General features: G+C 39.0%; 1 protein-coding gene across 5 annotated transcripts; it reads left to right on the top strand.

The window, feature by feature from the left end:
- The first annotated feature begins 101 nt into the window (after positions 1-101).
- Positions 102-24636, top strand: Gin1 (gypsy retrotransposon integrase 1). 5 transcript variants are annotated; one of them, XM_027397708.2, is made up of 8 exons: positions 102-194; positions 1399-1578; positions 8279-8434; positions 9861-10054; positions 12045-12350; positions 14307-14666; positions 15621-15903; positions 23199-24636. In XM_027397708.2, the coding sequence occupies exons 3-8, from the start codon at positions 8296-8298 to the stop codon at positions 23471-23473; spliced, it is 1557 nt and encodes a 518-aa protein (XP_027253509.1). In that variant the 5' UTR covers positions 102-194; positions 1399-1578; positions 8279-8295; the 3' UTR covers positions 23474-24636. The 5 variants fall into 5 exon arrangements, with proteins under 5 accessions (XP_027253509.1, XP_027253508.1, XP_027253510.1 ...); XM_027397709.2 differs by having other exon boundaries at positions 143-194; positions 1363-1578; XM_027397707.2 differs by lacking the exon at positions 1399-1578 and having other exon boundaries at positions 110-194.
- The last annotated feature ends 1800 nt before the right edge of the window (positions 24637-26436 follow it).

Here is a 26436-nt window from a genome sequence, read left to right as displayed (position 1 = left end):
CGCCGGCCGGCTCACACGGAAACTGCTCCGGCCCGGACAGTTTCCGCCCGCCGGACCAACGATCCGCCGGAGCTTTCCTGTTCCACACACCGCCCCAACCCCCCCCGCCCGCCCCGGTAGTTCCGCTTCCGGCAGCACCAGATAAGTCGCGCGAGGAGAGTTAAAGCCTGCCGTTTGCATTTAGGACCACTTGGGTGAGTGGTCGCGCTAGTGTGCCGCGTCGGAGTCTTTTTGTGTTCCTGTGTTTGGTTGTTTTTAAGTGAGCCGTCAGCCTGCCAGTAACTTTAACACGGACCCCTGTGCCCGCTCTAAGTCGGGGTTGGGGGCGGCGAGGCTTCGCGCAGGCGCCGTTGGGGAGGGAGGGCCCGCAGCTTTGCAGCGGGATCCGAGCAAGCTGCGTGCAAAGCGGCCGGAGCTGCTGGGCTCCCGGAGTCGGCCGCTCTTGCGGGATGGAGTGGTCAGCGGTGGTTTCCTTGCTTGTGCAAGGAGTAGCTGAGCGCTCCCCGGCTGGCGGATGCCTGGCTGCCTTCCCCGCTGCGCTCGGCCCAGGGCTCGCCCAGGATCGTAGTCACCTTCAGTGTGCAAGCCTACGCCCAGGGAAAGGAGGGAGCTCAAGGGCGAGTCTTAACACGTAGCTTTGAACAGGGAAAAAAATGCACTTTTAACAGCTCAAAAAAAAAAAAAAAAAAAAAAAAAAAAAAAGCACTCTTTAACAGCTCGCTCAATGCTTGCGTGCGCGTTTCCAGCCTCGTTTGAGAGTTTGCAAAGTGCTCATGAGTTTGCCCTCTGCGGCAGGTGGAAGTAAACGGATTGTCTGTTAAATGTACACGCATAAAGTGAAACAGATTACAGAAGCGGCTGGGAGTAGTGCCTCCCCAGCCCCCACCCCCACCCCCCTTGTCCCAGTTAATATGTAAACTGTGCTGGTTCCGTTTTCAGAGGTTGAACTAGAATAATTCACAACTCAGAATTCTAATCCCGAATTAACTGGATTTATTAAGACATTACACATTCTATGTTTTTAGTACAAACGTACTGTAACCTCCCATTGGTTTTAGCGGTAGCTTCGTGGTTGGTAGGTATGGTATGGGGAAACAAATCCTTACCCAAAGAGATATTTAATCCCTTTAATTTTTTTGTTAGATACACAAGATAAAATTACTGACATTAAGCAGTAAGTCTCAGTAAAAAAAAATCTGTTTTTTTTAACGTTGTACAAGAAGCATTGTGTGGAAAAAAACCAGATAGCCTGATCATCTTGCAACAGTGATACCTTTTCTAATTCCTAAATTCTTAAAAACAAGAGTATTTTTTAAGGTCATAAAATATTCTTTATATGTGATTTTTTTCCATTTTATGCAGTTACTGTCTTTCCTTTTCACCTGTCTCTGTCTTCAGAACCAGCAGTGGATGGACTACTATTAAGTAGTAATGTAAATGGTTATAAATTATATACACCTGGGAGGCTGAGGCAGGATGAGCACCATGAGTTTGAAGCCAGCACCATCTACCTAGTGAATTCCAGGACAGCACTGGCTACAGATACCCTTAAAAAAAATAAAAATAAAAAGGGACAAAGTAAGTAATACCTCTTGCCAGATCATCTGAACTCTACTATTAACAGTAAGATATAGATATTGCTCTAACATATTAGTTACATTAATAAAAGATTTTTTAAAGTCTCTTTTGGTAGAAAGGTTTTGAGAAAGAACGTTCTACTAATTTAAACAACTTGATTGAAAACATACAAATAGAATGATGATTATGTATCATTTTACCATTTTGCAGAAGACTTTTAAATCCATTATTTCATTGATCTTTTTGTTATTTGGAAAATGAGGGACAATTATTATGTCCTTTTTTTACCCCAACATGGCCACTGAGACCTAGGTAAATGTCCCACACCTGAAATGCTGATGTCCAGGTCATGCCTTCCAAACATGCCCTTCTTGTATCGTTATATATTCTCACCAACAGTGCAGCAGTCTCTGGTTTTGTTGTCTGTATAATGTCCTTGTGTGGCTGCACTTGACATTTTCCACAGTCTCATGAAGTTGAGTATTTCTCATGTGCCTATTACTGATAGCTCTTTCACAGATGTTCAGTTCAGATTTCACGCCCATGTTTACAGTTAGGCTATTTGCTTTCTTGTTGAGTGTTGAGAGTCCTTCACCAATTCTTTGTCATAGATTAGTACTACAAATATTATTTCTTCAGCTGTTTTTCTTAGCAGTGTCTTTTTTAAACTCTTTTAATCCTTTCCTTCAGAAATGATGCTTTCTCCTTAGTCTAACAAGCTCATTTTATGTTTTTCTTTTCTGGAACTACTGACATTTTAGCTTGTAAGTATGGGCCTGTGGCCAGTTGTGAGCTAAGTTTTACATGTACTGTGAGATACGAATTGAAGTTCACCTTTTTTCAAAATATGGATCCAACATTTCTTGAAAACTACCATTTATTTGGTACCCATGTTGAAAATCATTTCACCGTATCTGAGCTACTGTTTCTAGACACTGTTCTTTCTGATGGATCGACAGTTGTCATTTTACCAGTCCCATGGTCTTAAAATCATCCAGTGTGAAATTTTTTACATGTATCATTTTTCACAGTCATTTTAACTCTTATTAGTCTTTTGATTTTACTTACCAATTTAGAATGAACTTACTGGATTTTACAAAAGATAGGGTAACATGGAAGTAAATGACTTCTTTCTGTAATGTCTATAAAAAGTCCTCTTCTAGAATATAAAACACTGTAAGTCACTCCCTTCCAAAGAAAAAAGTAACTAGATAACTGCATCAACTTGCCAATTCTCCTCAAATTGGAATTGCATTGAATCTGTAGATCAATTTGAGGGGAATTGGAGTGTTAGGAAGTTATCTAATTTTTATTCTTGCCTTTGTTTTAAGTGTTGTCTACCTTCTAAAGAACATCATGCCTTCAGTCATGTAAGTTTTCATTACACTGTTTCCAATGGCCTGTAGTAGCCCTTTTGTTAGAACTACCTTTTTGGATTTACCCTCCATGAAAGCCAAATCTCTTTTTATTTATTTGCCTACTTATTTTCGTGAGCTATAAGATAAGCAAAGCATAGCAAATAAAAGGGACACAAATAGGAAAGGAAGAGGTCAAAGTATCCTTATTTACAAATATAATGATTCTATATATTCTATACATAACGACTCCCATCAGAAAACTCATAGATTGGTTAAAACACTTTGAGCAAGTGACAGGATAAAAAGTTAACATACACAAATCTGTAGTCTTCCTATATGATAAAGAGGCATGCTGAGGAAGAGGGTGAAGAAGGTTTCCATTCACAGTCATCTAAATCCCAACAATACAACCTTGTAATAAAAGTCAATAATGAAGTGAGTGGGCTCTGTAACACAAACCTTAAAATAAGGCCTGGTGTGGTTGTACTTTTAATCCCAGTACTTTGGAGGCAGAGGCAGGTAGATTTCTGTGAGTTCAAGACTAGCCTGGTGTACATAGAGAGTTCTAGACCATGAAGGGTTACACAATGAGTCTAAAAAGCAAAACAAAAACCAAAACAACCCCTGAAGAATCCTAATGCTATGCTATGCTCTTGGGCTATAAGAATCTGTGTTATGAAATGACTGTTTTACCAAAAGCAATGCAACCCAATCTCATTCTTCACAGAAATACTTTTAAAAAGTCAAAACCCATTTGGAAATGCAAAAGCCCTCAAAGTAGCCAAACCAGTCCTGAGCAAAAATGAGGAAGGGTAGAAGGTATCACCATGTCTGATACCTAGTTACATCACAGAACCATAGTAAAAGCCAGCATGGTACTGGCACAAAATCTGAACCTATGCAGCTATATCCAAGTGATTTTTGGCAGAGATGCCAAAAGTTCTTGTTGTAGTAAAGACAGCCTCCTTAGCAAATGGGGCCCTTAGCAAATGGTAATCCACCTGCAGAAGAATGGAACCTAGATCCTAATCTCTCACCTTGAAGAAAATCAACTCCAAGTGTTGTAAAGACTTTAACATCAGACCTGGAACTCTGAAACTGCTAGCTGGAAAAGTAGGGAGAATACATCAAGGTCCGCATAGGCGCATGTGAGTACTTCCTGAATAGGACTCCAGTTACTGGGAAATAAGGCCAACAGTCTGAAGGGACACTGGAAGAGGGGATATTGTCAATTTGACAGGCTATCGAGAATTGCCTTGTGGACAAGTGTCTCAGAGTGCCTCTGAGGAAGTAACTAGGTGACATTAATGGAGGTGGAAAGACCTAGTGTAATGACATCTGAGCCCTGACATTGCCAGTTCTCAGCCTGCTAGGAGAGTACAATGTGCCCAGCTGCCTCACTCCCGCTGACTGACTTCCCTGTCATGGTCACTGTGCTTTCCGTCTGTGAACCACACAAGCCAGTGCTTCCTCAGGTGCTCTTGCCAGGTATTTTGTAGTAACAGTGACAAAAGTAATGGATTCAGGCACCTCAGCAGATTGAAAAGCCTCTGCCCAGCAAAGGAAACTGGAGTGAAGAGACAGCCTGCACAGTGGGAAAATAACTCCAAGGTATACCTCTCGTAAAGGGTTACTACCTAGTAACACAAAGAAATCAAAATTCGAAAATAAATACTCCAGTTTTATAAATGGAGCAGAAAATTCTCAAAAAAGAAATACAAATAAACAAAGCCTTTTTTGTTTTAATTGTCTTGTACCTTTAGCCACCAAGCAACTGCAAATTAAAAGAAATTTGAAATTCCATCTCTGACCAGTAACAGTGGGCATCATCCAGAAGTCAAGTGACAACCAAAGCTGGCCCAGGATGGAAAAGGGAACTCTTACTCTGTTTTAGTGGCAATGTAAATTGGTACAGCCACTGTGGAAATAAGCTTCAGGACTTCTTACAAAACTACACGATAGTAAGGAAATTGAATCAGTACAGATGTCCTGAATGTGCAGAACACTGTCTTAGCTTTTTCTATTGCTGTGAAGAGACACCATGACCACAGCAGCTCTCATGGAGGAAAACATTTAATGGGGCTGGTGCGCTTGCAGCTCAGAGGTTTAGTCCATTGTCCTCATGGTGGGACATGGCAACATGCAGGCAGACATGGTGCTGGAGAAGGAGATGAGGATTCTTAAATCTTGTCATGCAGGCAACAAGAAGTGATCAGTTCTGAGAAACTGGTGTCCTTCAGACTACCACACATACATACCATGGACTTTTGTTCATCCATAAGAGACAGGAAATTACAAAATTTTCAAAAACAAAAGAAATGTAACGGGAAAATACAGTCTTAAGTTAGTTCAGGCTGATAAATACTACATGTGCTCCCATGTTGGAGTCTTTTCTTGTTAGCTTCTAATTTTAAGACATAAGTGTGTTAATTTAGGGATGATTATGTGTAGAGGCTAGGAAAGTGGAAAGGGGTCCATGAGAAGGGGGAAAGGTTCTAAGGGATGGTGATGGCGAGCAGTCGAACTCGTGATATGAAAAGTGGAAAGAACAGTGAGAATGGAAAGGGTTAAGAGGAATAGGGAGGTTTGGGAGAGAATAGGTGAGAGGTAGGATCAACAGAAGGAAAAACTTAAGGAAACCTACTGCTTTATAAGCTATTTAAAGCATAAAATTAAAAAGAAAACTTTCTTTTTAGATTGTAGCAAAGTACTCATCCTATTGACCTGGACCAACAGGTGGTTCTTCAGTGATGGAATGGGAGGAGCAGAGGATGAGAAGTGAGGAAGATAGGAAACCAGGAGCGGGGCTCTTGCATAAGCTGCTGGCTTATGCCAAGCAAGATGATTAAAAGCGCAGCATTGTATATACAGGTTTCAGGGGAGGAGTGGAAAGCTGTCACACAGAGGGAACATGAAGAATCTCAAGAGCATCATAGATCAAGCACGCATCGGCTTTGACACTGTTAGCCCTGCTTCTGTACAGTAGGAAGAGTGGAATATGCCCCCAGCATATTCCAGGCCTTAGAGAAGGAGCTCTGTTCCTCCATACAGCGGGGCCCCAAGTGAGAGCTTCAGTGTCCTGGCCCCAGCCTATTACTGGCTCTGCCAAGCATGTTTCTGAGTTAGAGAAGGAACAATGGAACTGAATTTATCTATCTGCCACCCATAGCCTCATTTCCTGGAAACCACTATTCTAATTTCTGTTTCTATGAATTTGACAATATCTGTCTTTTTTAAATTCCACTTAACATACCATCCTCAAGATTCATCCATTTTCTTGCATGTGTTAGAATTGCATCTTTTTTTAAAGGCAGAATAATAATTCGATGTGTGCATGCCATGTTTTTTTATTTACCTGTCATTTCGCACTTGGATCCTTTCCATTATCTAACTACTATAAATAATGCAGTTTGAGCTTAGCTATCAAAATAATCTCTAACCCCACTATAATGTAAACTTCATGAAAGTTATCATTATTGTATCTCCAGTTTTGTGTCTGGCATGCTGCCCAATACTCGGTAGAGTGTGTGTGTGTGTCCATTTGTTTGTCCTCCATCTGTCCGTGGATGGGTACACTGTGTGTATGTGTGGGACTCAGGTTTAAAACCCAATGCCTTTTTACACCCTGGTCAAGTACTATACTACTGAGCTATATGCCCTGTTGTGGTTCATTCTATTACAGATGGTTCAGAAACCATGAGTGCTACATTCGTCATCTGTCTGAAGTATGGCCATCTACTATAAAATGAGTAGTATCTCTAGTTGAAAGTGGCCCATGCAAGAGCTGGCAACGTGTGCCTTTATTTCTTTATTTCTAGGACTTAGGGCTATGACAAGTCCCAGGGCAAACCTGAGGTTCACCAAAACCCTCTACAAAATGGTGAATGAAAATTCATCACTTGGTGATAATTCTTTATAGCTGAATTCACCTATTTGCAGTTCTGATGGGACTTTCTTAGCATTACGGAATCTCTGTTATAGTGGCCTCCAATCTGATGGAGGCGATTTCTCAGTTGAGGCTCCCTCTTTCCTGATGTGTCAAGTTGACAACCAAGATTAGATCAAAATCCCTAGATACTTTCGTTAGAGTAGTAAACATCCATATTGTCTTTAGAATTTTGAAATTGGTATCAGAGTTCCAGCAAGAAGCAGAAAATACATTCTCAGGATTCTTGAAAGAACTGTAGTGACACTCCTATTTTCAACAGTGGAGAGAAAGAAATCTGAGGATTAGCAGCACAGAGGAAAATGGCTGCTCTGTGACTGAAGTTTCCGGGAGAAGGAGGTTGACTTACAATGAAAGAAAGGATTGGGGGGGGGGGGTTGTCTTTCAGCAGGACTCTGTAGAGAGCTCAGCTTCTCCTAATGAGCTCAAAACTAGATGCCCTGACCTCTTCCACATTGTTTCCCTTTGGCGTTGCCTTATGCCATTGCCTATTGGAAAACAACAAGCGTGGCTGCACAGGGTCAGTCTCTAGAGCTTGACAGCGAGGAAAGAAAGACCAAAAATTAGTCTGGATGGTTGAGTTGATCACCAGCTAGATAACTGCCACAGTTATTCTTGCCACTGAAAATGTGGGAAAAAATGTTTTCCCTTTTACTTTAAAAGGGGTCCCCATATTAATGATAGTCCATAATGGAAAAGGGCATTGTTTTGGGTTTTTTTTTTTTTTTTTTTTGCCACTTTCGTTAAAAGAAAGCTAGGTTTATGTATGGTTCAGAGCCTGTGGAATCTGGCTGCTAAATGACTATCATTTGTAAAAGACATTAAATGTGATTTGAGTAAAGTTTTGCTTTTCCTTTGCAATAATCTTGAATGTGCATGCATTTTAAGGTAATGTGTGATTATGTTTCCCTCCTTAAAGACTACATTACAAAGTCAATCTTTAAGGAACATTTCTTGGATGCCAACCAGAGACTCCAGTCAAACTCTGAAGTATGCTGATTCATTGCCTTCTTCTTCTTCTTAGTTTTCCAAAAGTTTCCAGCATTTCGTATCTCACATGAAAGGAGACAAGATAATTTGTCAGGATGGATCTGAAAAGTGGCATTCAGATGCTTTAGTTTGTAGATGGCACTCTGTCCCTGTTCTGTACTGCAGTTATCTCCCTCGCAGATAATATTCTGGGAGTGCTCAGTTCATGCATAAGCAGAAATGTGACAGAAGCCTGGACTGAAATAGCAGTGGAATTAGCCTGCCATTTAAGCAATGTTTCTAAATAATCTTCCCTGGGTTCACGATGGTCCGTAGTGGGAAGAATGGTGACCTTCATCTTAAACAGATTGCATGTTATAAACGAACAATGGAATTAGCCTGCCATTTAAGCAATGTCTCTAAATAGTCTTCCCTAGGTTCAAGATGGTCCGTAATGGGAAGAATGGTGACCTTCATCTGAAACAGATTGCATATTATAAACGAACAGGCGAATATCATCCGACTACACTGTCAAGTGAGAGAAGCGGCATAAGACGAGCAGCAAAGAAATTTGTCTTCAAAGGTGAAATTAATGTCTAAATCTTAAATAATAGATTATTTCCCATTGTGTGATTGTAGAATCCTGGGAAATTGTCTAGTATTTGGTGACTGCTAAGCAGTTATCAGCTAAATTGAAAGTCATGCTCAAAAGTAACATAATAATCACAGTACAGCTAACCGAAGGCTGGGAAGCATGGGGGAAAAAAAAAAAAAAAAACCCGCATCTGGGGCTGGAGAGACAACTCAACTCAGCAGCAAAAAGAAAAGCGTGTGCAGATCTGCAGGTCAAGTTCAGTTTCCAGCACCCTTGGGCAGCTCACAGCCACCTCTAACTGCAGCTCCAAGGGAATCTGGGCCTCTGGTCTTGGTGTGTTCCAGCACTCACAATGCACATAGTCACACACACAAACATACACATAATTTAAAATAAAAAATAAATATGAAAATAAAATAACCGAATTGTAGCTCAAAAGAAATAACAGTGAAAATTACACAAATTCATTTCTCTTGCTTTTGCCCAGAATTGAGGGAGTCGTTTAATGCTTAGTATGAGAATGCTAACAGTTAACTGGTTTGCTTACTAAAGTAAAAGAATGGAAGAATCTAACTGTTCATAGCTGACTTTACCCACACGCCTGCCCTCCCCACACACTGTACCATTAATTATTCTCAGGATTAAGTTGGTTTTCTTGCCTGACACTCCATCAGTACGTTACATATTTGAGAAGCAGTAGGGCAATTATGGAAGCTTATGACAGCTTTCCGGCCTCCTCTCCCACCCCTGCTCCAATGGAGAAAGCAAACTGAGCACGAGACAATCAAAGGCAGTCAACGGATAACTAAGAAAATGTTAGTGCTATTAATGGCAATTTCGCCTTGAGGTACAGCATTAGCCTTTTTCCAAATAAGGTCAGAATGTAAGGTCATAAATTCTAAAGACATAAATAAATGCCTATTCATGTCTCCCTATACAAATTCCTGTCAGTAACTCCTATTCTTAGCAATAGGCAGACCTCTTACACTAAGGTGGAGGTGCAGTTATTCAGTCATTCATTCATTCATTTATGTTAAAGTGTTGATTGAATTTCTGTGGTGTACCAATCACATTGTAGGCCCTGGGATATAGTAATGAGTAAGATAGGGTTTCAGTTTTCCCGTTGCCTACCTTTGAATGCCTCTGTGCTTATTAATTACCTGGGTATCCTAATGGTGTATTCTGGAGTCTGCGTAGCTGCCCCTTATGAACTGGAGAGATAATTATTCTGCCTGCTCCCTGCTTGTTCCTCCACTTAGATACCCTGGAAGGAAAGGTCTTTAGAGTGCATGGCAGTAGCATTCTGTAAAACTCAAATTAAAAATCTTCATGGTTTTAAGTGAAGGCTATTATGGTCTAAACACTATGGAGCTTGGAAAATTACAGGTTTTTTTTTTTATGTCATTCATTTCAGAAAAAAAGCTGTTTTATGTTGGAAAAGACAGAAAACAAAATCGTTTGGTAGTTGTCTCAGAAGAGGAAAAGAAGAAAGTCCTAAGGGAGTGCCATGAAAACGGCACTGGTGTCCATCATGGCATATCCAGAACTCTCACTCTGGTGGAGTCCAGTTACTACTGGACATCTGTGACCAATGATGTCAAACAGTGGGTATGGCTTGTGGGCTTAGAAATCTTTTTATTGTCTTTCTAATAAATACAGAGGTCTGTATTGCTTAAAATATACTGTGCTTGTCATCTGTGGTGTAGGGTACAGTAACTTTAGTACAGTAACTTTATGTGTTACTGTACTAAGAAAACATTTAAAGATAAATTTATTTCTCTTTATAGTTTTTTTTTAAATCAGTAGAGTATAAATTAAGCTAAGAAAATACAATATTTTAATAGGAAATTATTGAGAATTGGAACATTGAGCTCCGTTTTGCAGGCACAATTCAATTGAGGTTAAAATTCTTTTGCTAATTATTATATCCTTAATGCCATCATGAATGACTTTTTATATGATCAAAATAAATGTGTTCATACGAAACCAATCCCAGTTTGGATTCTCAGCTCTTGTGCCTATTCCAAAGATAGAAAAATGTCAAGTTTCAATGACAGGAACCTAAGCCCAAATTGTAAGTGTGCAATGCATTATTTTACAGCATTCAGTGAAATGAATAGCAAGTGGGTATAATTTGAGAAAAGATGACATTTTGAAAAATGATGTTTATAGCTGGTGAATGCATGTAAGTTGGAGAATGAGAGTGATCATCGAGAATAATGATGACGAGGCATTTCCCAGCTCAATAGCCCACTCCCATTCCAGGAGTGCTGTTCTGTTTCGTAAAACACTGTCTCGGAGGCAGAGGCAGGTGGATCTCTGTGAGTGCGAGACCAGCCTGGTCTACAAGAGCTAGTTCCAGGACAGGCTCCAAAACAATACAGAGAAACCCTGTCTCGAAAAGCCAAAAACAAACAAACAAAACCACAAAAACACTGTCTCTGTCTCTGTTACCATTAAAAAGAATTACTTTAATCACAGTGAGGGCTTATGTTTTTATTTTTGTTTTCAATTATTTGTTTTAGAACTTGGTTTGAAAATAATTTCCAAAGTGAAATTCTGGAAGTGCTTTAAAAATAGCACCAGCTGTAAATTAATCAAATAATCTCTTCCTAAACCACGTATCATGGTTCTCAGCCTTCCTAAAGCTGAAACCCTTTAACATAGCTCCTCATGTGTGGTGACCCCAACCATAACATTGCTTCATTTCTAGTTCATACCTGTTATTTTGCTACTGTTATGAATCATATTGTGAACATCTGATGAGCAGGATATCGGATATGTGATACACCCCCCAAGGGGTCGAGGCCCACAGGCTGAGAAACACTGATTTAAAACTTTATGAGACCTCAATTTTCCCCAGGGCATAGGGAAGTTTCTGGCATCATTAGATATTGTTTGATTAAAATTACAGTTCAGCAAATATTACTAAAATAGAAGAATGAAAGAACTTTAAAATAAAAACTGTAGGAAGAAATGTCATTTGTGTATATAATTTATTGCATGGCTTAAAACTTATAGAAAATGGAATATTTTATGGTAGCCCATTAGATTGTTTTTTATGTTCTTTCTTTTTTTTTTTTTTTTCCAATAGAGTTCTTATATAACCAAACTGGATTTGAATTTACCGTGTTTCCTAGACTCTCACTCTGGCAGCCTTCGGGCGTCAGCATCCTAAATCAAAGGATCATAGATGTGTCAGCACTGCCAGCTGTAGAAATGTTTGGCTGGCATCAATTAAAAATAAAATAATAAGCTTATTCTAAATTCTGTTGGTTTAATATATATTTGAATGTGAACCCAAATTATGCTCCATTTGAACTAGACCCCATTGAGATTATCACTTACTCAGGGTAGTGATAAGGAATTCCTGTATTGTGGATGTGTGACTTACTGGCCACACAGGTGTAGTGACTGATAATTGCTTGTTGTTCTGATTAAAAGGCTTCCTTCAATGGGCTATTCCCAGCCAGTCAACTTCCTTTAAAACACATAGTGTGTGTTGACTAGTTAGGATTTTGCTTTATGAAACTGCTTTATGTTACAGTGAATTTTTTCCTATTCATATGCGTTTTCCTTGTTGTGTGCCTCTCTGTAGGTATATGCCTGTCAGCATTGCCAAGTAGCAAAGAATACACTGCTGGGGGCACCTCAGCAGCACCTGCTCACGGTGGGAAGCCCGTGGAGTGTAGTGACCGCCGATCTGATGGGACCTTTTCATACAAGCGACAGGAGTCATGTGTATGCTATAATCGTGACTGATTTGTTCACAAAATGGGTTATGATTTTGCCTTTATGTGATGTTTCAGCGTCAGAAATTTCTAAAGCTATTATCAATATATTTTTCTTATATGGACCTCCTCAGAAAATAGTAATGGACCAAAGAGATGAATTCATTGAACAGGTAGGTCAGAGTGTTCACATTTGGGAGCAGGTAGCACTCTCAGTCTGGCACACAGTTCTTTGTGCTGTTTAGGGTATTTAATACATTTCAAATAATGTCATACTATTAGATTTAAACTAGTGATTAGGAGAGCAGGATTTTTGATTATTATTACTTTACCACTAAGTAATTGTAAATCTATTTTTTGATGACTTCAAATTGAGATGATTGAACCAAATATTTGTTTACTTCTAGCTTAAGAACAACCAAGTGAGGCTTTGATGGTGCACGCCTTTAATCCCAGCACTCGGGAAGCAGAGGCAGGCAGATCTCTGTGAGTTCAAGGCCAGCCTGATCTACAGAGCGAGTGCCAAGATAGGCTCCAAAGCTACACAGAGAAACCTTGAAACCTTGTCTCAAAAAAAAAACCAAAATAAAAATGTAATAAAATGATATTAGCTAGAGTGAAATAATTATATAACATTTACATCATGTTCAAAATGTAAAGAACAGTTTTCTATGTGCATATTATATATTTATATAGGTAACTATGATAACAGGTATATAAACTGAAATGCTTTAAATGCTACATATTGATAATAACTAAGTCATTCAGTAGTCACACATAATATGTGAGTTACAGTGAGAACAAAGTAGAAAACAGCATATAGAAGTAGATTCCTCATTCATTTATTCATTTCAGCCATTAATTAAATTAATGAATGCAAAATCTACATTTTACCAAGCTACCCATATAGAGTGTTCACATGATTTAAGTATCACATAGTCTCCCACGTAGGAGTGGGTGAGGAGTGGTGCCCAGGTGCCAGCAAAACAGAATCCTGCTTCCTTTCCTACAACCAAAATTGAAACAGAAACTTACTTTGTAGTCAAGTAAAGGAAGTGTAAACTACATAAGGTTGGAAGGAAAGCCCTGAGCATCAGTGGGAACTCAAGCTCCCAGCCTCTGTCTCTGGAGTGTAGCTGTTGGCCTTGTGCTGAAGAGTGGCTGCTGGAGCCCATGTCATAATCTTTATCATGTAGTTAACAAGGGAGGACAGTGGGCAGAAAAGGCTAGTGCTGGCTGAGTTTGGGCATGAATTTCAACTTATGGCTTTCTCTGCCACACCTCTCTCATGTGACCACTTCTACCTTCTAGGGATCTTGGGAAATGTACCGTGTGTGTGTGTGTGTGTGTGTGTGTGTGTGTGTGTGTGTGTGTGTGTTAGCTTTCCTTTCCTTCTAATCTGACAGTTATTTGTAGAAAATACTCTTTCAAAGAGAAATTTATCAGCTGAGGGTAAATTAATTAAAATTACAGAAAACATGAGAACATCAAAACAGGAAAATAGTGTTTTACATTTTGTGAGCCTCATTATAAGTGTCCTAAACTCATCCTGAAATCTTTGACATCCTGGCCACAAAAATGATCATGACAACAGCAATAGTAGTTGCAGTTAAATTCTATAAATTCCTTACTCATTGCTGAGAGCTTTTTGATTTCTTACAAGCATTGCTTTGTATGTGCGCCTAGGCAGCCGTGGGTAGGGGTTTTCTCAACTTACAAATGAGGAGACTGAGGACAGAGGCTCAGTGACTGTGCCATGTGACCTAGTGCTTTATTGAAAAACAAAGAGTCTACTGAATTGAAAAGTTACTTGACCGAAAGGTTAGTTTTGACCTCTGCCCTCCCATTTCCTTGCTGTGTATTAGGTGCTTAGACTCCCAAAGCTTAAGCTTGTGTCTTTAAAATGCAGTTAATAATATATCAGAAAGTCACTCTGACCTGCAGTAACAAAAATTACATTTAATGTGATGACCAGCATTTAGAAAGGACCCAGTCAGAAGAGTTTCACCCAAAATGCCTACATACTTCATCTGAATGCCTGTGGTCAGTGGAAAACGAGACTTGGGTTTCTGGAATCTTTTTTAAGCCAGAAGAAAAATATGAACTTTCTGTTTTCCATATTTTTTCAGATAAATACAGAACTGTATAGATTGTTTGGTACAAAACAGATCATAATTTCTCATGCTTCCGGAAGTGTCAGTCCGCCTGAAAGTACATCTAGCACAATCAAAGCCTTTCTCTCCAAACACTGCGCCGACCACCCCAACACCTGGGATGAGCATCTGCCAGCGCTTTCCTTTGCCTTCAATGTGACTCCCTCAGAGCCGACTAAAAACACACCGTATTTCCAAATGTTCAACCGCAATCCTTATGTGGTGGAGTGTCCTCATGACTTGGGTGGGGAAAATACAAGCCTGTTTGCCAGAGTTGTAGCTGCCGTTAGAGAGGCCGATGCAGTGTTAGAGAACAAGACACCATCAGCTGGCCAGGTAATTCTGTCTCCTAGAAGAGCTCTGTGAAGCTCTGCAAAAGAGGGATTATGTTTAAAAATCTCAGCACATGGGCATGTTCACATATGCAGGCATGATATGCCCTTGAGCAAAAAAAAAAAAAAAAAAAAGGTTTCATCTACCAAGTTCTGCTTATTTTGGTTTCATGATAGTTGTTTACTGTTTGTGTGTGTGTGTGCTTTATGTAGAGTATGTATGTATGTATGTATTGTGCAGGTGCATATGTGTACATGGGTGGAGGCTGGTAATAGACATCCACTGTCTTCCTCACTCTCAACCTTAGTTTTTGAGCCAAGGTCCCTCACTGAAACTGGAGTGCACCTGGATGTGCCAGGCTCACCCCTTGCCCTCAGTTGCTGGAGTTACAGATTATGTAACCATGTCCAGTAGGTGCCGGGAACCTGAACTCAGGTCCTCATGACTCTGTGTGTCAGGCATTTCCCGCTGAACATGTTCCCCAGGCCCTCAATAGTCTATTACAAGCCGTGGCATCCAAAGAGACTGTGGGGAAGCCGGGACTTGGGGAAGGTTGGGTAGACCTCGCCGCTAATGTGCATTCTTAGCAGTGTAGAACTTCATACGCTGTACTTGAAACTAGTGCAGGTACCCAGAACCACTCATTATTAGTTTCTCTGTGGCTTTGGAGGCTGTCCTGGAACTCTCTTTGTAGACCAGGTTGGTCTCAAACTCACAGAGATCCTCCCGCCTCTGCCTCCCGAGGGCTGGGATTAAAGGCGTGCGCCACCACCGCCTGGCCACAGCTCTGCTTTATTTTACCATCTATGTAAAGAGAGAGTATTGATGCTGACTTTAAATACAGGACCAATTAGGATTCAGTCCCTCATTTCAGTAGCAGTAAATACCCACTGCCATAATCTTATCAGTCTATGCATTTAAATTTAATTCCTGTCATATTGTTTTGTTTATTTCCAGATGGAGAACAACAATTTGGAAGAGCCAAACAAGACCAAGACTGTTAAGAAGAAACCAAAGCAGCTAAATCCATTTCATTTAAAAGTGGGTCATGAAGTTTTAAGACAAAGAAAAAACTGGTGGAAAGATGGCCGTTTCCAGTCTGAATGGGTTGGGCCTTGCGTCATAGACTACATAACAGAAAGCGGATGTGCTGTCCTGAGAGATCATACTGGGGCCAGACTGAAAAGACCTATCAAAATGTCTCACCTCAGGCCTTATGTGAGAGAGTCCACCGAGCAAGGTGATTATCTGTAATTTCTCTCTCATGTGTTATTTTTCTCAAGAAGAGAGAGGAGAATCTCAAGCAGACTTCCTTTCCTCCTTTGGTTAAACTGCTTTGCCCTCTAAATTTGATAATGCTTGATAGAGTTCTAGTTCCCCTCTAGATTTGATAATGCTTGATAGAGTTCTAGTTCTCCCCAGTAATTTGATTAGAATGTACTTTTACAAACTCATTTTTTCTTTTTCTTGTTGTTGTTGAAAATGGTTTTTTTCATACAATGTATTCTGATTACCTTTTCCCCTTCTCCAACGCCTCCCAGATCCTCCCCACTTCCCCCCACAACCCACTCTTCCTCTTTTTCTCGTATTAGAAAAGAAGCAGGCATACAGTAATAGTTAAGTAGTGGTATATAAAAGCAAACAAACCAGGGTTTTTGTTTGGACTTCTATTGTACTTTTTATAATTGCTATAAAAATGCTGAACCTGTTTCAAAAAAGGAAAGATTCCATCTCCAGTTTTGCATAAAATTCCACAACTTTCTGCCTCATTTTTATGTGGAAAACAGGAGCTATGATCATTTAGTGTCAAAGACAAACATATTGTCCAGTTCTAATTGTGAGATAAATAGGGTACTTTAAAGATTCACTTTCTTTTAATGTGGCTTCATAATTAGGTCATGGATTGGGAGAGGTAAGGGTGGAGGATAGAGAATACTGAGAATGCTATCAGACTGTAGAATTATGATATTCCCAAGATTATTTTATTTCTTCCTACTGTATTTGTTCCTTCGAGCTTCTCTGAGGCAGATAAATGAAAGGAAGTTACTTGGTAACGTAATTAGAATTATTTTCTAATTATGCTTTTTCTGTAAAGGACACAATACATTGCACCATTTTCATGCATGTGTATCATATGTTTTGCTCATTTTGTACAATGAATATATGCTAGATAGTAATATAGAAACAGAAGAAAAATGATGCACTGTTATTGGAATGCAGCTTACATCAAATGGTGATGCAATATATTTTTAAATATAATAAACAAGTTACTTAATAGAAACAAGTAAGTAACAAGCATAAGCAATGACCTATGCTTATCCTATTCCTTTGTTGAGATACGAAGCCCTTATGGGGCTCTTTAGTATAGTAGTCCTTAACCACTTCTGGTCTGCACCCCAGAGCTCTGTTAAGAGTTCTGGTACTTTTCTTTCTTGTAACGGAACCAGTTGCTCTAGTCTTACCCCGGACTGTTCTAACTCTGAAAACACGGGTAATTTCATCCACCCTGTAAGAAGACAGTACATTCATTCTTGTGTGTCTTCTCACTTCAGAGCCATTTATAGACTCTCCCTTCTACTAGCTAAATAGGGACAAACGGATTGTTTGAGTTCTTTAGTCCCGCCAAGATTTCCTCCTTCACCTTCAAAATGTGTTTCCTTCTCATGGGTTCATATTCATTCATTCATATAAAATTCACATGTAAAATGGTTCTGTGCCAGGATCTTGTTCAGCATTCTTCAGTTTTTTCTTATCAAAGACATCCAGAAAGGGAGTCAATTATTTTCCTTCCCAGGATTTCAGAAACAAGCTGAGAAGACAAGTGTCTAAACAGAAGCAATGTAGCAATGTAAGAAAATTGTAGTGCCACTATTGGTGTGAGCACAGACATTTGAAGTTGATAAATGGATTTATTTTAAAATTCCCTATCAACCGTGCTACAAACTAGTGATTCAATGGTATTTGATCCTGTGTGTGTGTGTGTGTGTGTGTGTGTGTGTGTGTGTGTGTGTGTGTGTGTGTGTGGTGTGTGTGTGTGTGTGTGTGTGTGTGTGTGTGTGTGTGTGTGTGTGTGTGTGTGTGTGTGTGTGTGTGTGTGTGTGTGTGTGTGTGTGTGTGTGTGTGTGTGTGTGTGTGTGTGTGTGTGTGTGTGTGTGTGTGTGTGTGTGTGTGTGTGTGTGTGTGTGTGTGTGTGTGTGTGTGTGTGTGTGTGTGTGTGTGTGTGTGTGTGTGTGTGTGTGTGTGTGTGTGTGTGTGTGTGTGTGTGTGTGTGTGTGTGTGTGTGTGTGTGTGTGTGTGTGTGTGTGTGTGTGAGTGTGTGTATGTGTGTGTGTGTGTGTGTGTGTGTGTGTGTGTGTGTGTGTGTGTGGTGTTTCATTGGCAGAAATACAACATAAATGTGGCTTTTTCCATCCTTTTCCTCAGCATCGTGCATTTTTCTAAAAGCTTTTCTCTCAGCAGCTGACCTTGGGGAGTCCCTGAAGTGAATTTAATGAAAAGAGTCTCTTTAACCACCGAACATTTTTATTTGACACGGATTTAAGCATCGGATATCCAAAAGGAGTTTAAGTATCTGTTTCTGTCTGTCATATTACTCTTTACTACGGTCGATTTCTTAGCTGTGTTAAACAGTCATGGTCTAACTTGGTGGACTTGTATTGCCAAGTTCCTGTCAGGCTTCTCTGGAACCTAACCCTGAGCTAGCACATTCTGTACTAGCTTAACAGTATTTGTCATTGCTATTTCCAGCAGGCCAGTGCGCATTTTGGTCTAATTTAATGCTGAGCACTTTTAAGTTCCTTCTTTTGATAAGAATTTTTAAAAATATACTAGTGTCGCCTTGTAATCATAATCTCCTTTAAAAGGGATAATTTTGTTGTTGACCTACTGTCCCATACAACACAGTCTGGGTTTTAACTTATTTGCTTTATTGATAATAGATTTGGGTCTTCCTCATTAAAGTTTTAGTCTCATTCTTTCCTTCATGATTTAAAAACCCATGTATGAAATAATTTTCATCATGCAAGTTTCATATTGCTGCCCTAACAATTTGCAACTTCAAACAACACATATTTAGAATTTCTACTTGACTGTTATCGAGCTGAAATTAAGGCATTGGCAGAGTCAAGTTTCTAGAATATGTAAAAGAGAAGAAGAGAACAAATTTGCTTGTCCTTTCTAGCTTCTCGAACAGTGGTTCTCAACCTTCCTAAGGCTGCCACCCTTTAATACAGTTCCTTAAGTTGTAGTGACCCCAACCATAAAATTATTTTCATTGCTACTTCATAACTGTCTTTTTGCTACTGTTATGATTGTGTAAATTCCGATGCTCAGAATATCTGATATGTGACGCTGGTGAAAGTGTCTTTCAACCCCAAAGGGGTTCCGATCCACAGCGTGAGAACCGCTGTTCTTCATGCTGCCTGTATTTCTTGGCTTGTAGTCTCTTTTCTTCTATTCTCAAAGCCAGCTCAGCCTCAAACTCCTCTTGTCTCCCTCTTCTCCACGTGAGGACCTTTTTCCTTAGACCCACCCAAATAATTTTAAAATAATCTCACTAATTTTAAGATCAGATGATTGGCAGCTTTGGTTTCATAACTACCCAAATTCCTCTGTGCCGTGTAAAGCAACATATTCACCGGCTGCGGAGATCAGTGGGTGTACACGGTGGGAGACTATTACTGTGCTGATGACAGTTAACGGTCTCAGCGTGTCATATGTCATAGCGCTTTATGACACTACACCCATAATCTCCACATTAGTAGTAATATAGTTTCCTTGTAACTCCGCACTCTTCAGACCCAGACTCCATCCAGCTAGCTACTATTAATATTATAAGAATAATAATATCGTATCAAATTATAGTTGTTTTATCATGGAAAGGATATATTAGAGCAGTATAGTGTAAAAGTTTGAAAATTATCAATTTAGTGATTTTTGACACCTCACATAAGATTAAGAAAACTAAGTCATGAGAAACCTAATTAATGCAAATATTCAAATTTTGTAATCTTCAAATGAAGGATCCTTCTTAAAAATTTAAATATCTATTTCCTAATCTTAAATGTTTTATTCCTTAAAACCACATAAAGTGGCCAGGCAGTGGTAGTGAACACTTTTAATCCCAGCACTCTGGAGGCAGAGACAGGAGGCTGTCTGTGAGTTTGAGATCAGCCTGGGTCTACTAAGCAAGTTGCAGGACAGCCTCCAAAGCTACAGAGACACCCTGTCTCAAAAAAAAAAAAGAAAGTTAGTTTGTAAAAACATCTTGAAAATATCTACTTTTCAAAAAAAAAAAAGAAGACATTGAGGCTCATGAAAGTTGAAATGGTTATCTTTGTTAAATGTCTTTTCATCATAATCACAACTGAGTCAATTGGATGGGACAAGAAAACTACTTAATACATTATGTTTTTTGTACTGTAACTTGGTAGAAAACTCCCTTAACATAGTATTTGCTCTGCCTTAAAAGTAAGAATGTTAGCATATTCTTTTCTGTATCCTTTCCTCTGGGTTCTTGATACTTTAGAAGTCATCATATATGGAAAGGAAAAGCACATGTGTTTGTATAGCATATGTACATACATGCATATATATATACACATATATGTATGTATGTATATGTTTGTGTGAGATATATATATATATATATATATATATATATCCCTTTTAATAATAGGTGATGTTGGTGAGATTTACTTTTTTTTCTAAGTGCAAGTAACTGAAACAAGCCTAAACATAAAGTTCCTGAGCACAGACTCAAGAAATAAACTTCTAAGAGCTCTGCATATAGACACATTTTCCTCACTGGCACATATTTACTAAGCATATTCTTGTAAATTAAGCCAACCTAGAGTACTATGGGGTTGGCTATTTGTCTAGAGTTACCTACTCATCTATACTGAAAAAAAAAAAAAATTACAGAAAACCTCCTTCATCAACTCTGAAGAACTCCTTGAAAATTCCCCAGGTGCTATGGCATCTGCCTGCCTTCAGCTATGATCTTGTCTACCGTACAACTAGGTGCTGTGATGTCTGCTGTCAGTGATGACCCCGTCCAACATACCCTGGAGCTGTTATGTCCACCATCAGTAATGACCTCACCTAGCGTCCCTAGGTACTATGGTGTCTGCCATCAGTGATGATGTCATTTAACATATAGGCATTGATCTTACAGGATTTTTCATGAATAATTTAAATTCAACAACACTTTCTATCATACCTATCCTTTTAGTTGGACTTGTGAACTATCTGGCCTTTTGTATTAAACATAAGCTAATAAGCAAGCTGCCATGTTACATTTCTAATAATACTCTCTCTTCCAAATTCATTGACCCCCCCCTCCCATCTTCTTGGTGCTTTTAGTCAAAACAGTTCTCATTAATTGAATGATTTGTAGTTTGTCCTTCAAATTTCTTCCTTTTGTACAGCAATTCTCCCACACTAGTGTACAACCCATTATTTTCTTGGCCCTTGCAATTCTGTGTAGTTTTAATTCCCCCATAAATAATGTGTCTTCTGAACTTTATTTTCAGTCTGATCATCACATACTCTTTCGTAAGAATTTATAAAATGTAACTTGGAAAACCTCTCCACTCTTAATGATCAAGCAAACTTTGCATAATAATAAACTAAAGGACTGTACGAGCCCCAGCCTGTATAGGGTGTGAAGCCCTTGTGCACATAGATAAGCACAAAGGAAAACAGAAGAGTTCAACCCTCAGGCTTTTCTCTTCAAAGGAAGGATATGTTTCCCTGCATTCCACCCAGAATGCTGGAAATGGATGCAGTTTATTTCCTGGTGATGTTTTGCTATCGGTGGACCAAGACTCCCCCTAATCCCACCAGACTCTTACTTTTGTTTATCCCAGACATTTTCCCCTTGCCTCTTGAGCATTGCCTCTCAGTCAAAAAAAAACAAAAAACAAAAAACAAAAAACTCATTTTTATGAAAGATCTCACTCGTGCTTACAGTAGCCTTCTAAGTTTGTCTTAGTGCCAGACCAATCCTGACTCCTATGGGCTATTTGTTTACCCCAGTAATTCTCCCCAGACCCTGATCTTGAGGATTGTTTCTGAGTCTACACTACCCATCTTTATGTAAGAAACTATATCTACTTTGTAAAGAGTTTTAATATAAACTGTCTTATGCTTTGTTATACACATGGGATTGAATTAGTTATCAGGAAACTCCTTTCCAAACATGTGCTGTGCTTAAGTATGACTGAAGTTTGAATCAGCCAGGCTAAGTTGTGCTGAACCAGATTTCCTTCTTGCCTCTCTCAGATCTTTTCTCTGCTGGTCATAGTGTTCACGGAGACTCCCACACAAGCCCATTTATGCCAGCTGTTTATAGTGTGGATTTCTAAGAGCTACTAAAGTTTATACATTTTAAGTTTTTAAACGTTTGAACTCCTAGAGTGGGTTCATTTTCCCAAACATACTACCCACAGATCTCTGATCTAAATGGGCAAGTAGTCTTCTTAGACTTAGATTGCAGGTTTCTATAAAGGATTAAAATTTTCAAGAGAACCTGTTAATGTTTGGGAGAAGATCCAGAAAGAGAATGCAGGATGGCATTGATCAGCTATGGTGGATGAGTTCCTTTTTGTAATGAATTAGAGTATCAGACCTGGAAGAATTTTTTTCTATTGTATTTTTTATATTGAAGGAGACTGCTGTTTTGTTATTACTTTAACAACTTATTTTGTTGTTTGCTAAAGCATAACAAAATACTGATAAGGAAAGGTTCTCTGTAGAGCATTGATTAGGGAGATCTTGAACTTCCTATGGTTTCTGCTGTCAGAGTCAACTTAATAAAACATTGATGCTTCATTGGAGCTCACTTTCCTACACACTCCTGTCACGTGGATCAGATTGTGGCTACCTTATCTTCATCTAGTTTATGGCTTTATATTATAACTCATTGATATAATTGCACTACTGTGAATTCTATACAAATAGGAGGGCATCTGAAATTAGAAGTATGAGAGTTTAGCTATTCAGTTGGCTAAAGGATCCTTATTAATTCACACAGAAATGCTTTGTAGATGCATATTATGGATATCAGTATCTTCTGTGATTTTGTTTCAATCTGCACCACACCTGCTCTTTGTCCCATATAGATAATGTACACCAAGGACCACTCAAGGAAATAGGAAGCTTTCTTTCAGCATCTTTGATTTTTTATACATCCTTTATATATGGTGTGTATACATAATTTTGTTTACTTTTGTGTATGTTTAATAGATAAGAGGTTTGGTTTGTTTTTGTTTTTGTTCTTTAGTTTTGTTTTTATGAGACAGGGTTTCTCTGTGTAGCCCGAACTGAGAGATCTGCCTGCCTGCCTGCCTCTGCCTCCCAAGTGCTGGGATTAAAGATGTGTGCTACCATGCCCAGCTTGATAAGAGAGCTTTTCAGAAGTGAATATTCATAACTAACATTTATTGCTCTGAGTTTCATTCCTTGATGTTTAACTTTAAAATGATGTTTGCCTTCAATTCTAAGATGAAACTTTGATCTCTCTCCCTCTTTCAGACAGTCTTTATCTCTTGCAAGGTTCGGTAGTAGCAGATCACGACTACATTGGATTTCCTGAAATCCCAGTTGGAGCATACCAGGCGAATATTCTGGTGGAAGATGCAACTATTGGTGTAGCTGATGATGAATTATTGGCAACAGGCAAGGATCATGAACTCTTGGAATATAGAAATTCCAAAATCTCCGTCTTGGTAGAGGATCAGAGTTCTCTTGAGAAACAGACTTTCAGTCTCCTGGATTCTTCAAATCAAGTCCTTGAATATTTAAGTTAGTAAATACCAAAAATTAATTTCAAATGCCTGCTTAGAATGTATATATACCTAGATTGTAAGCACTTTATTAAAATATGTTGTCGAGAAGAAATATCTTAGCACAATATTATTAATTAAATTCTGAAGGCTTATTTTAAACCTATGTCAAGTTGTGACACATTTGAAAACAAACTAATATACATAACAGAAGTATACAATGCAGAGAATTCAGGTATCTCTCAGAGAATAGACAATATCCAGTTGCTTTTTTGGAAATGAATTCAGGTAGAAAATTCTCAAACCTCCTAATATTGGTACTCCATTTTCTGTTCTAAATTTTTTCAGTATTATTTCACCTTGAAATAAATTTAAACTATTTATGATTTAGTTAATAAATGTTGAGTGAACAATAACATGAAACTTTTTTCCGTGACATTGGAACTTTTTAAATTTGTATTTGTGTATTTACCTGTGTGTGTGTGTGTGTGTGTGTGTGTGTGTGTGTGTGTGTGTGTGTGTGTGTGTGTGTTTTGGACTGTGAATTTGTGGATGTAAGTACAGTGCCTGTAAAGGCTAGAAGAAGGTGATGGATACAGGTCTGATATTACAGATGGTTGTGAGCCAACCACTGTGAGAACTGGAACCACACTTGGGTCTGCTGCATCAGCAGGATATACTGTAGCTAAAAGGCAAGTGACTATCAGGGAAAAATTAATCCTCTGACCTCATAATGCAAACCAAAGAAATTGCAAATAGAATTCTAGAAAGAAACTGGAAAAAAAAAAAAAAAGACGATGACAATGCCGAGGTGTGGCTGTAGTAGCCCTCTCCTGCTCTCCTCAGTGGAGCAGAGTTCATGAAGGAGGTTACTGCAATGCTGCATGGTACAGAAAGGGTCATGTCCTTGCTCTTCCCAATGAAGTCACTTTCTTCTGTTTCTTTTAGAGATCATCTGACTTGAAATTGGCCTATTTTACTTGTTCTATTTAAGGAGGCCAGTTAGCATTCAGGTTCATTTCTGAACTGCAGATTCTGAACAGCTAAAAATAAAGTTTTCCTTTCCTAAGTAATTTCTCATCAGATTTTTGTTATTTGTGTATGAGTCATATCAGGCTACTTTATTCTTTGTGCAAATTATCCTCAAATCTTAGTGGCTTAAAACAATAAAGTTTCTTTCTTCGCCACCCATGTGTCCTCATTGGTCATCAGTAACTGATTGCAGTTTCATCCTCAGAAATGTAGAGTGACAATCCTTAGTTCCTGAAATGGCGCTATCGTATCAAGGGGGGGGGGGTAACATTGAGGGACTTACCAAGACATTGAGCACATCACTCCAATGCTTAAATGTCATTTCTGTTTGAGGTACAGAGTTTCTTTTGTTTTGAAGCGAATGATAATTTTTACTGCGTGAATATGTACAAATTCACTGAATTTCACCACCTACAAGGGTGTTCCAGGCTTACTGCCTTTTCCTATTGTTCATATTCTCCCCAGTTAATAATGGCACCAGGATGACCCCATGGAACAGACCTTATAAGGTTATTGTCAGAGAAACCCACAGGCTCTGGTCAGACAAGAAAGGGGCGTTCCCTGCTGAAATAGTCTAGAAGTATTTGAAGAAGTAGCTACTTTTTCAGGTGTGTAGACACCAACATAAGACTGTGAAAATCATGAATAATCAGAAAAACATTCCACAGTGTTTCAGAATAATCACCAATAGCTGACCCTCAAGAAGCCTATGTATAAAATGTGCCTCGGAAAGAATTCCAAATAATTGTCTGAAAGAAGTTCAAATATTCTACAGGTGAGCATAGACAAATTTAAAAAAAAAAACAAACCAAGACCATACATGGAAATAGGAATGAACAGTTTAACAAAAAGAAGCTGTAATACTGTTAATTATATCCCAGACACAGTCTAGAGTCACCTGGGAAGAACATTTAAATGAAGGATTGTCTAAATTAACTTGGCCTGTAGGCATGTCTGTCAAAGACTGTTTTGATTGTATTGTTTGAAATGGGAATATTAGTTCACTATGTGTGGGGGAGGGTAAGCTGTTTAAGAGTGACCTGCACTGGGATAAATGAAGGGGTACCCTTAGGGCAAAACCCTATCCAGTTAAACTTACAACTTGTAGAAAGAAAAGGCCTAAGGAATTTTCTGCTCCTAAGAAATAACAGAGCAACTAACTGTTACACTCTCCTTGCTTCCGATCTTTGCATGTAGTGTAGTCAGGGCTCTTGCATCTGGATATTGGTTTTCCTCTCCGAAAAGGCGAACAATTGTTTGAGAAATAATGTCAGAACTTTACCATATCAAAAGTGAAAAAGTCAGGTCTGATAATCCCAGGAAATAAGGAATTAACACATTCATGGCAAGCCCAGACTAGGCAACATAGTAAGACCTTTGATTAAAACAACAGCAAAGATAACAATAATAAACAATAAAGCTTGAATGTTATTCAGTGCAGAGTCTTGCTTAGCACAAACAAGGCCCTCCTTTGATCACCCAGTATTGTAACAACATTAACAGCAAATCTAAACCACAGATATAAACAGCCAAATCAGCCACATTTAGTAAAGAAGGACAGGTGACTCTTACCAGATTCCCAGAAAGAGACAAACTAGAATATTAGTGGATAGCAATAAAAGTAATTCTCATGTTTTTCTTTTTTCGTTGTTGCCTTTTAAGCTGCAGCTGTCCTATTCAGCAACTGTCACTCAGCCTCTACCAGCAGCAGTTAGGCCACAAGAGCAGAAACCTGAGGGAAGTCCCTCAGGCACTGACTCTTTCAAAGCTACTAAAGAAACTTATTTAAACCTCCGTCTCACTAAAGAACTCAAGATTCAAAGTTTGAAGTAGAATCCTGCTTCACAGAGAGGCTGAATAGCAAGCAGCTCACCTAGCTGGCCTCCTCTTGTCTCCCAAGATGTCCTCATGTGTTTTTTTGTTGTTTTATTTCTCTCAATAGTCCTCATAAATCC

The sequence above is a fragment of the Cricetulus griseus genome, chromosome 2 (genome assembly GCF_003668045.3).
Source record: "Cricetulus griseus strain 17A/GY chromosome 2, alternate assembly CriGri-PICRH-1.0, whole genome shotgun sequence".
In the NCBI taxonomy this organism is placed as follows: Eukaryota; Metazoa; Chordata; class Mammalia; order Rodentia; family Cricetidae; genus Cricetulus; species Cricetulus griseus.
The sequence above is the reverse complement of the archived record's forward strand: the minus strand, read 5'-3'. Positions and strand labels throughout refer to the sequence as shown.

What these genes read in the sequence shown, in the direction of transcription:
- Gin1 (XM_027397708.2), top strand. Translation starts at nt 8,296, where the DNA reads ATGGTCCGTAATGGGAAGAATGGTGACCTTCATCTGAAACAGATTGCA. An exon ending in CCAATGATGTCAAACAGTGG is followed by an intron (nt 10,055 to 12,044) that starts GTATGGCTTGTG and finishes GCCTCTCTGTAG; the next exon opens with GTATATGCCTGTCAGCATTG. An exon ending in GAGATGAATTCATTGAACAG is followed by an intron (nt 12,351 to 14,306) that starts GTAGGTCAGAGT and finishes ATATTTTTTCAG; the next exon opens with ATAAATACAGAACTGTATAG.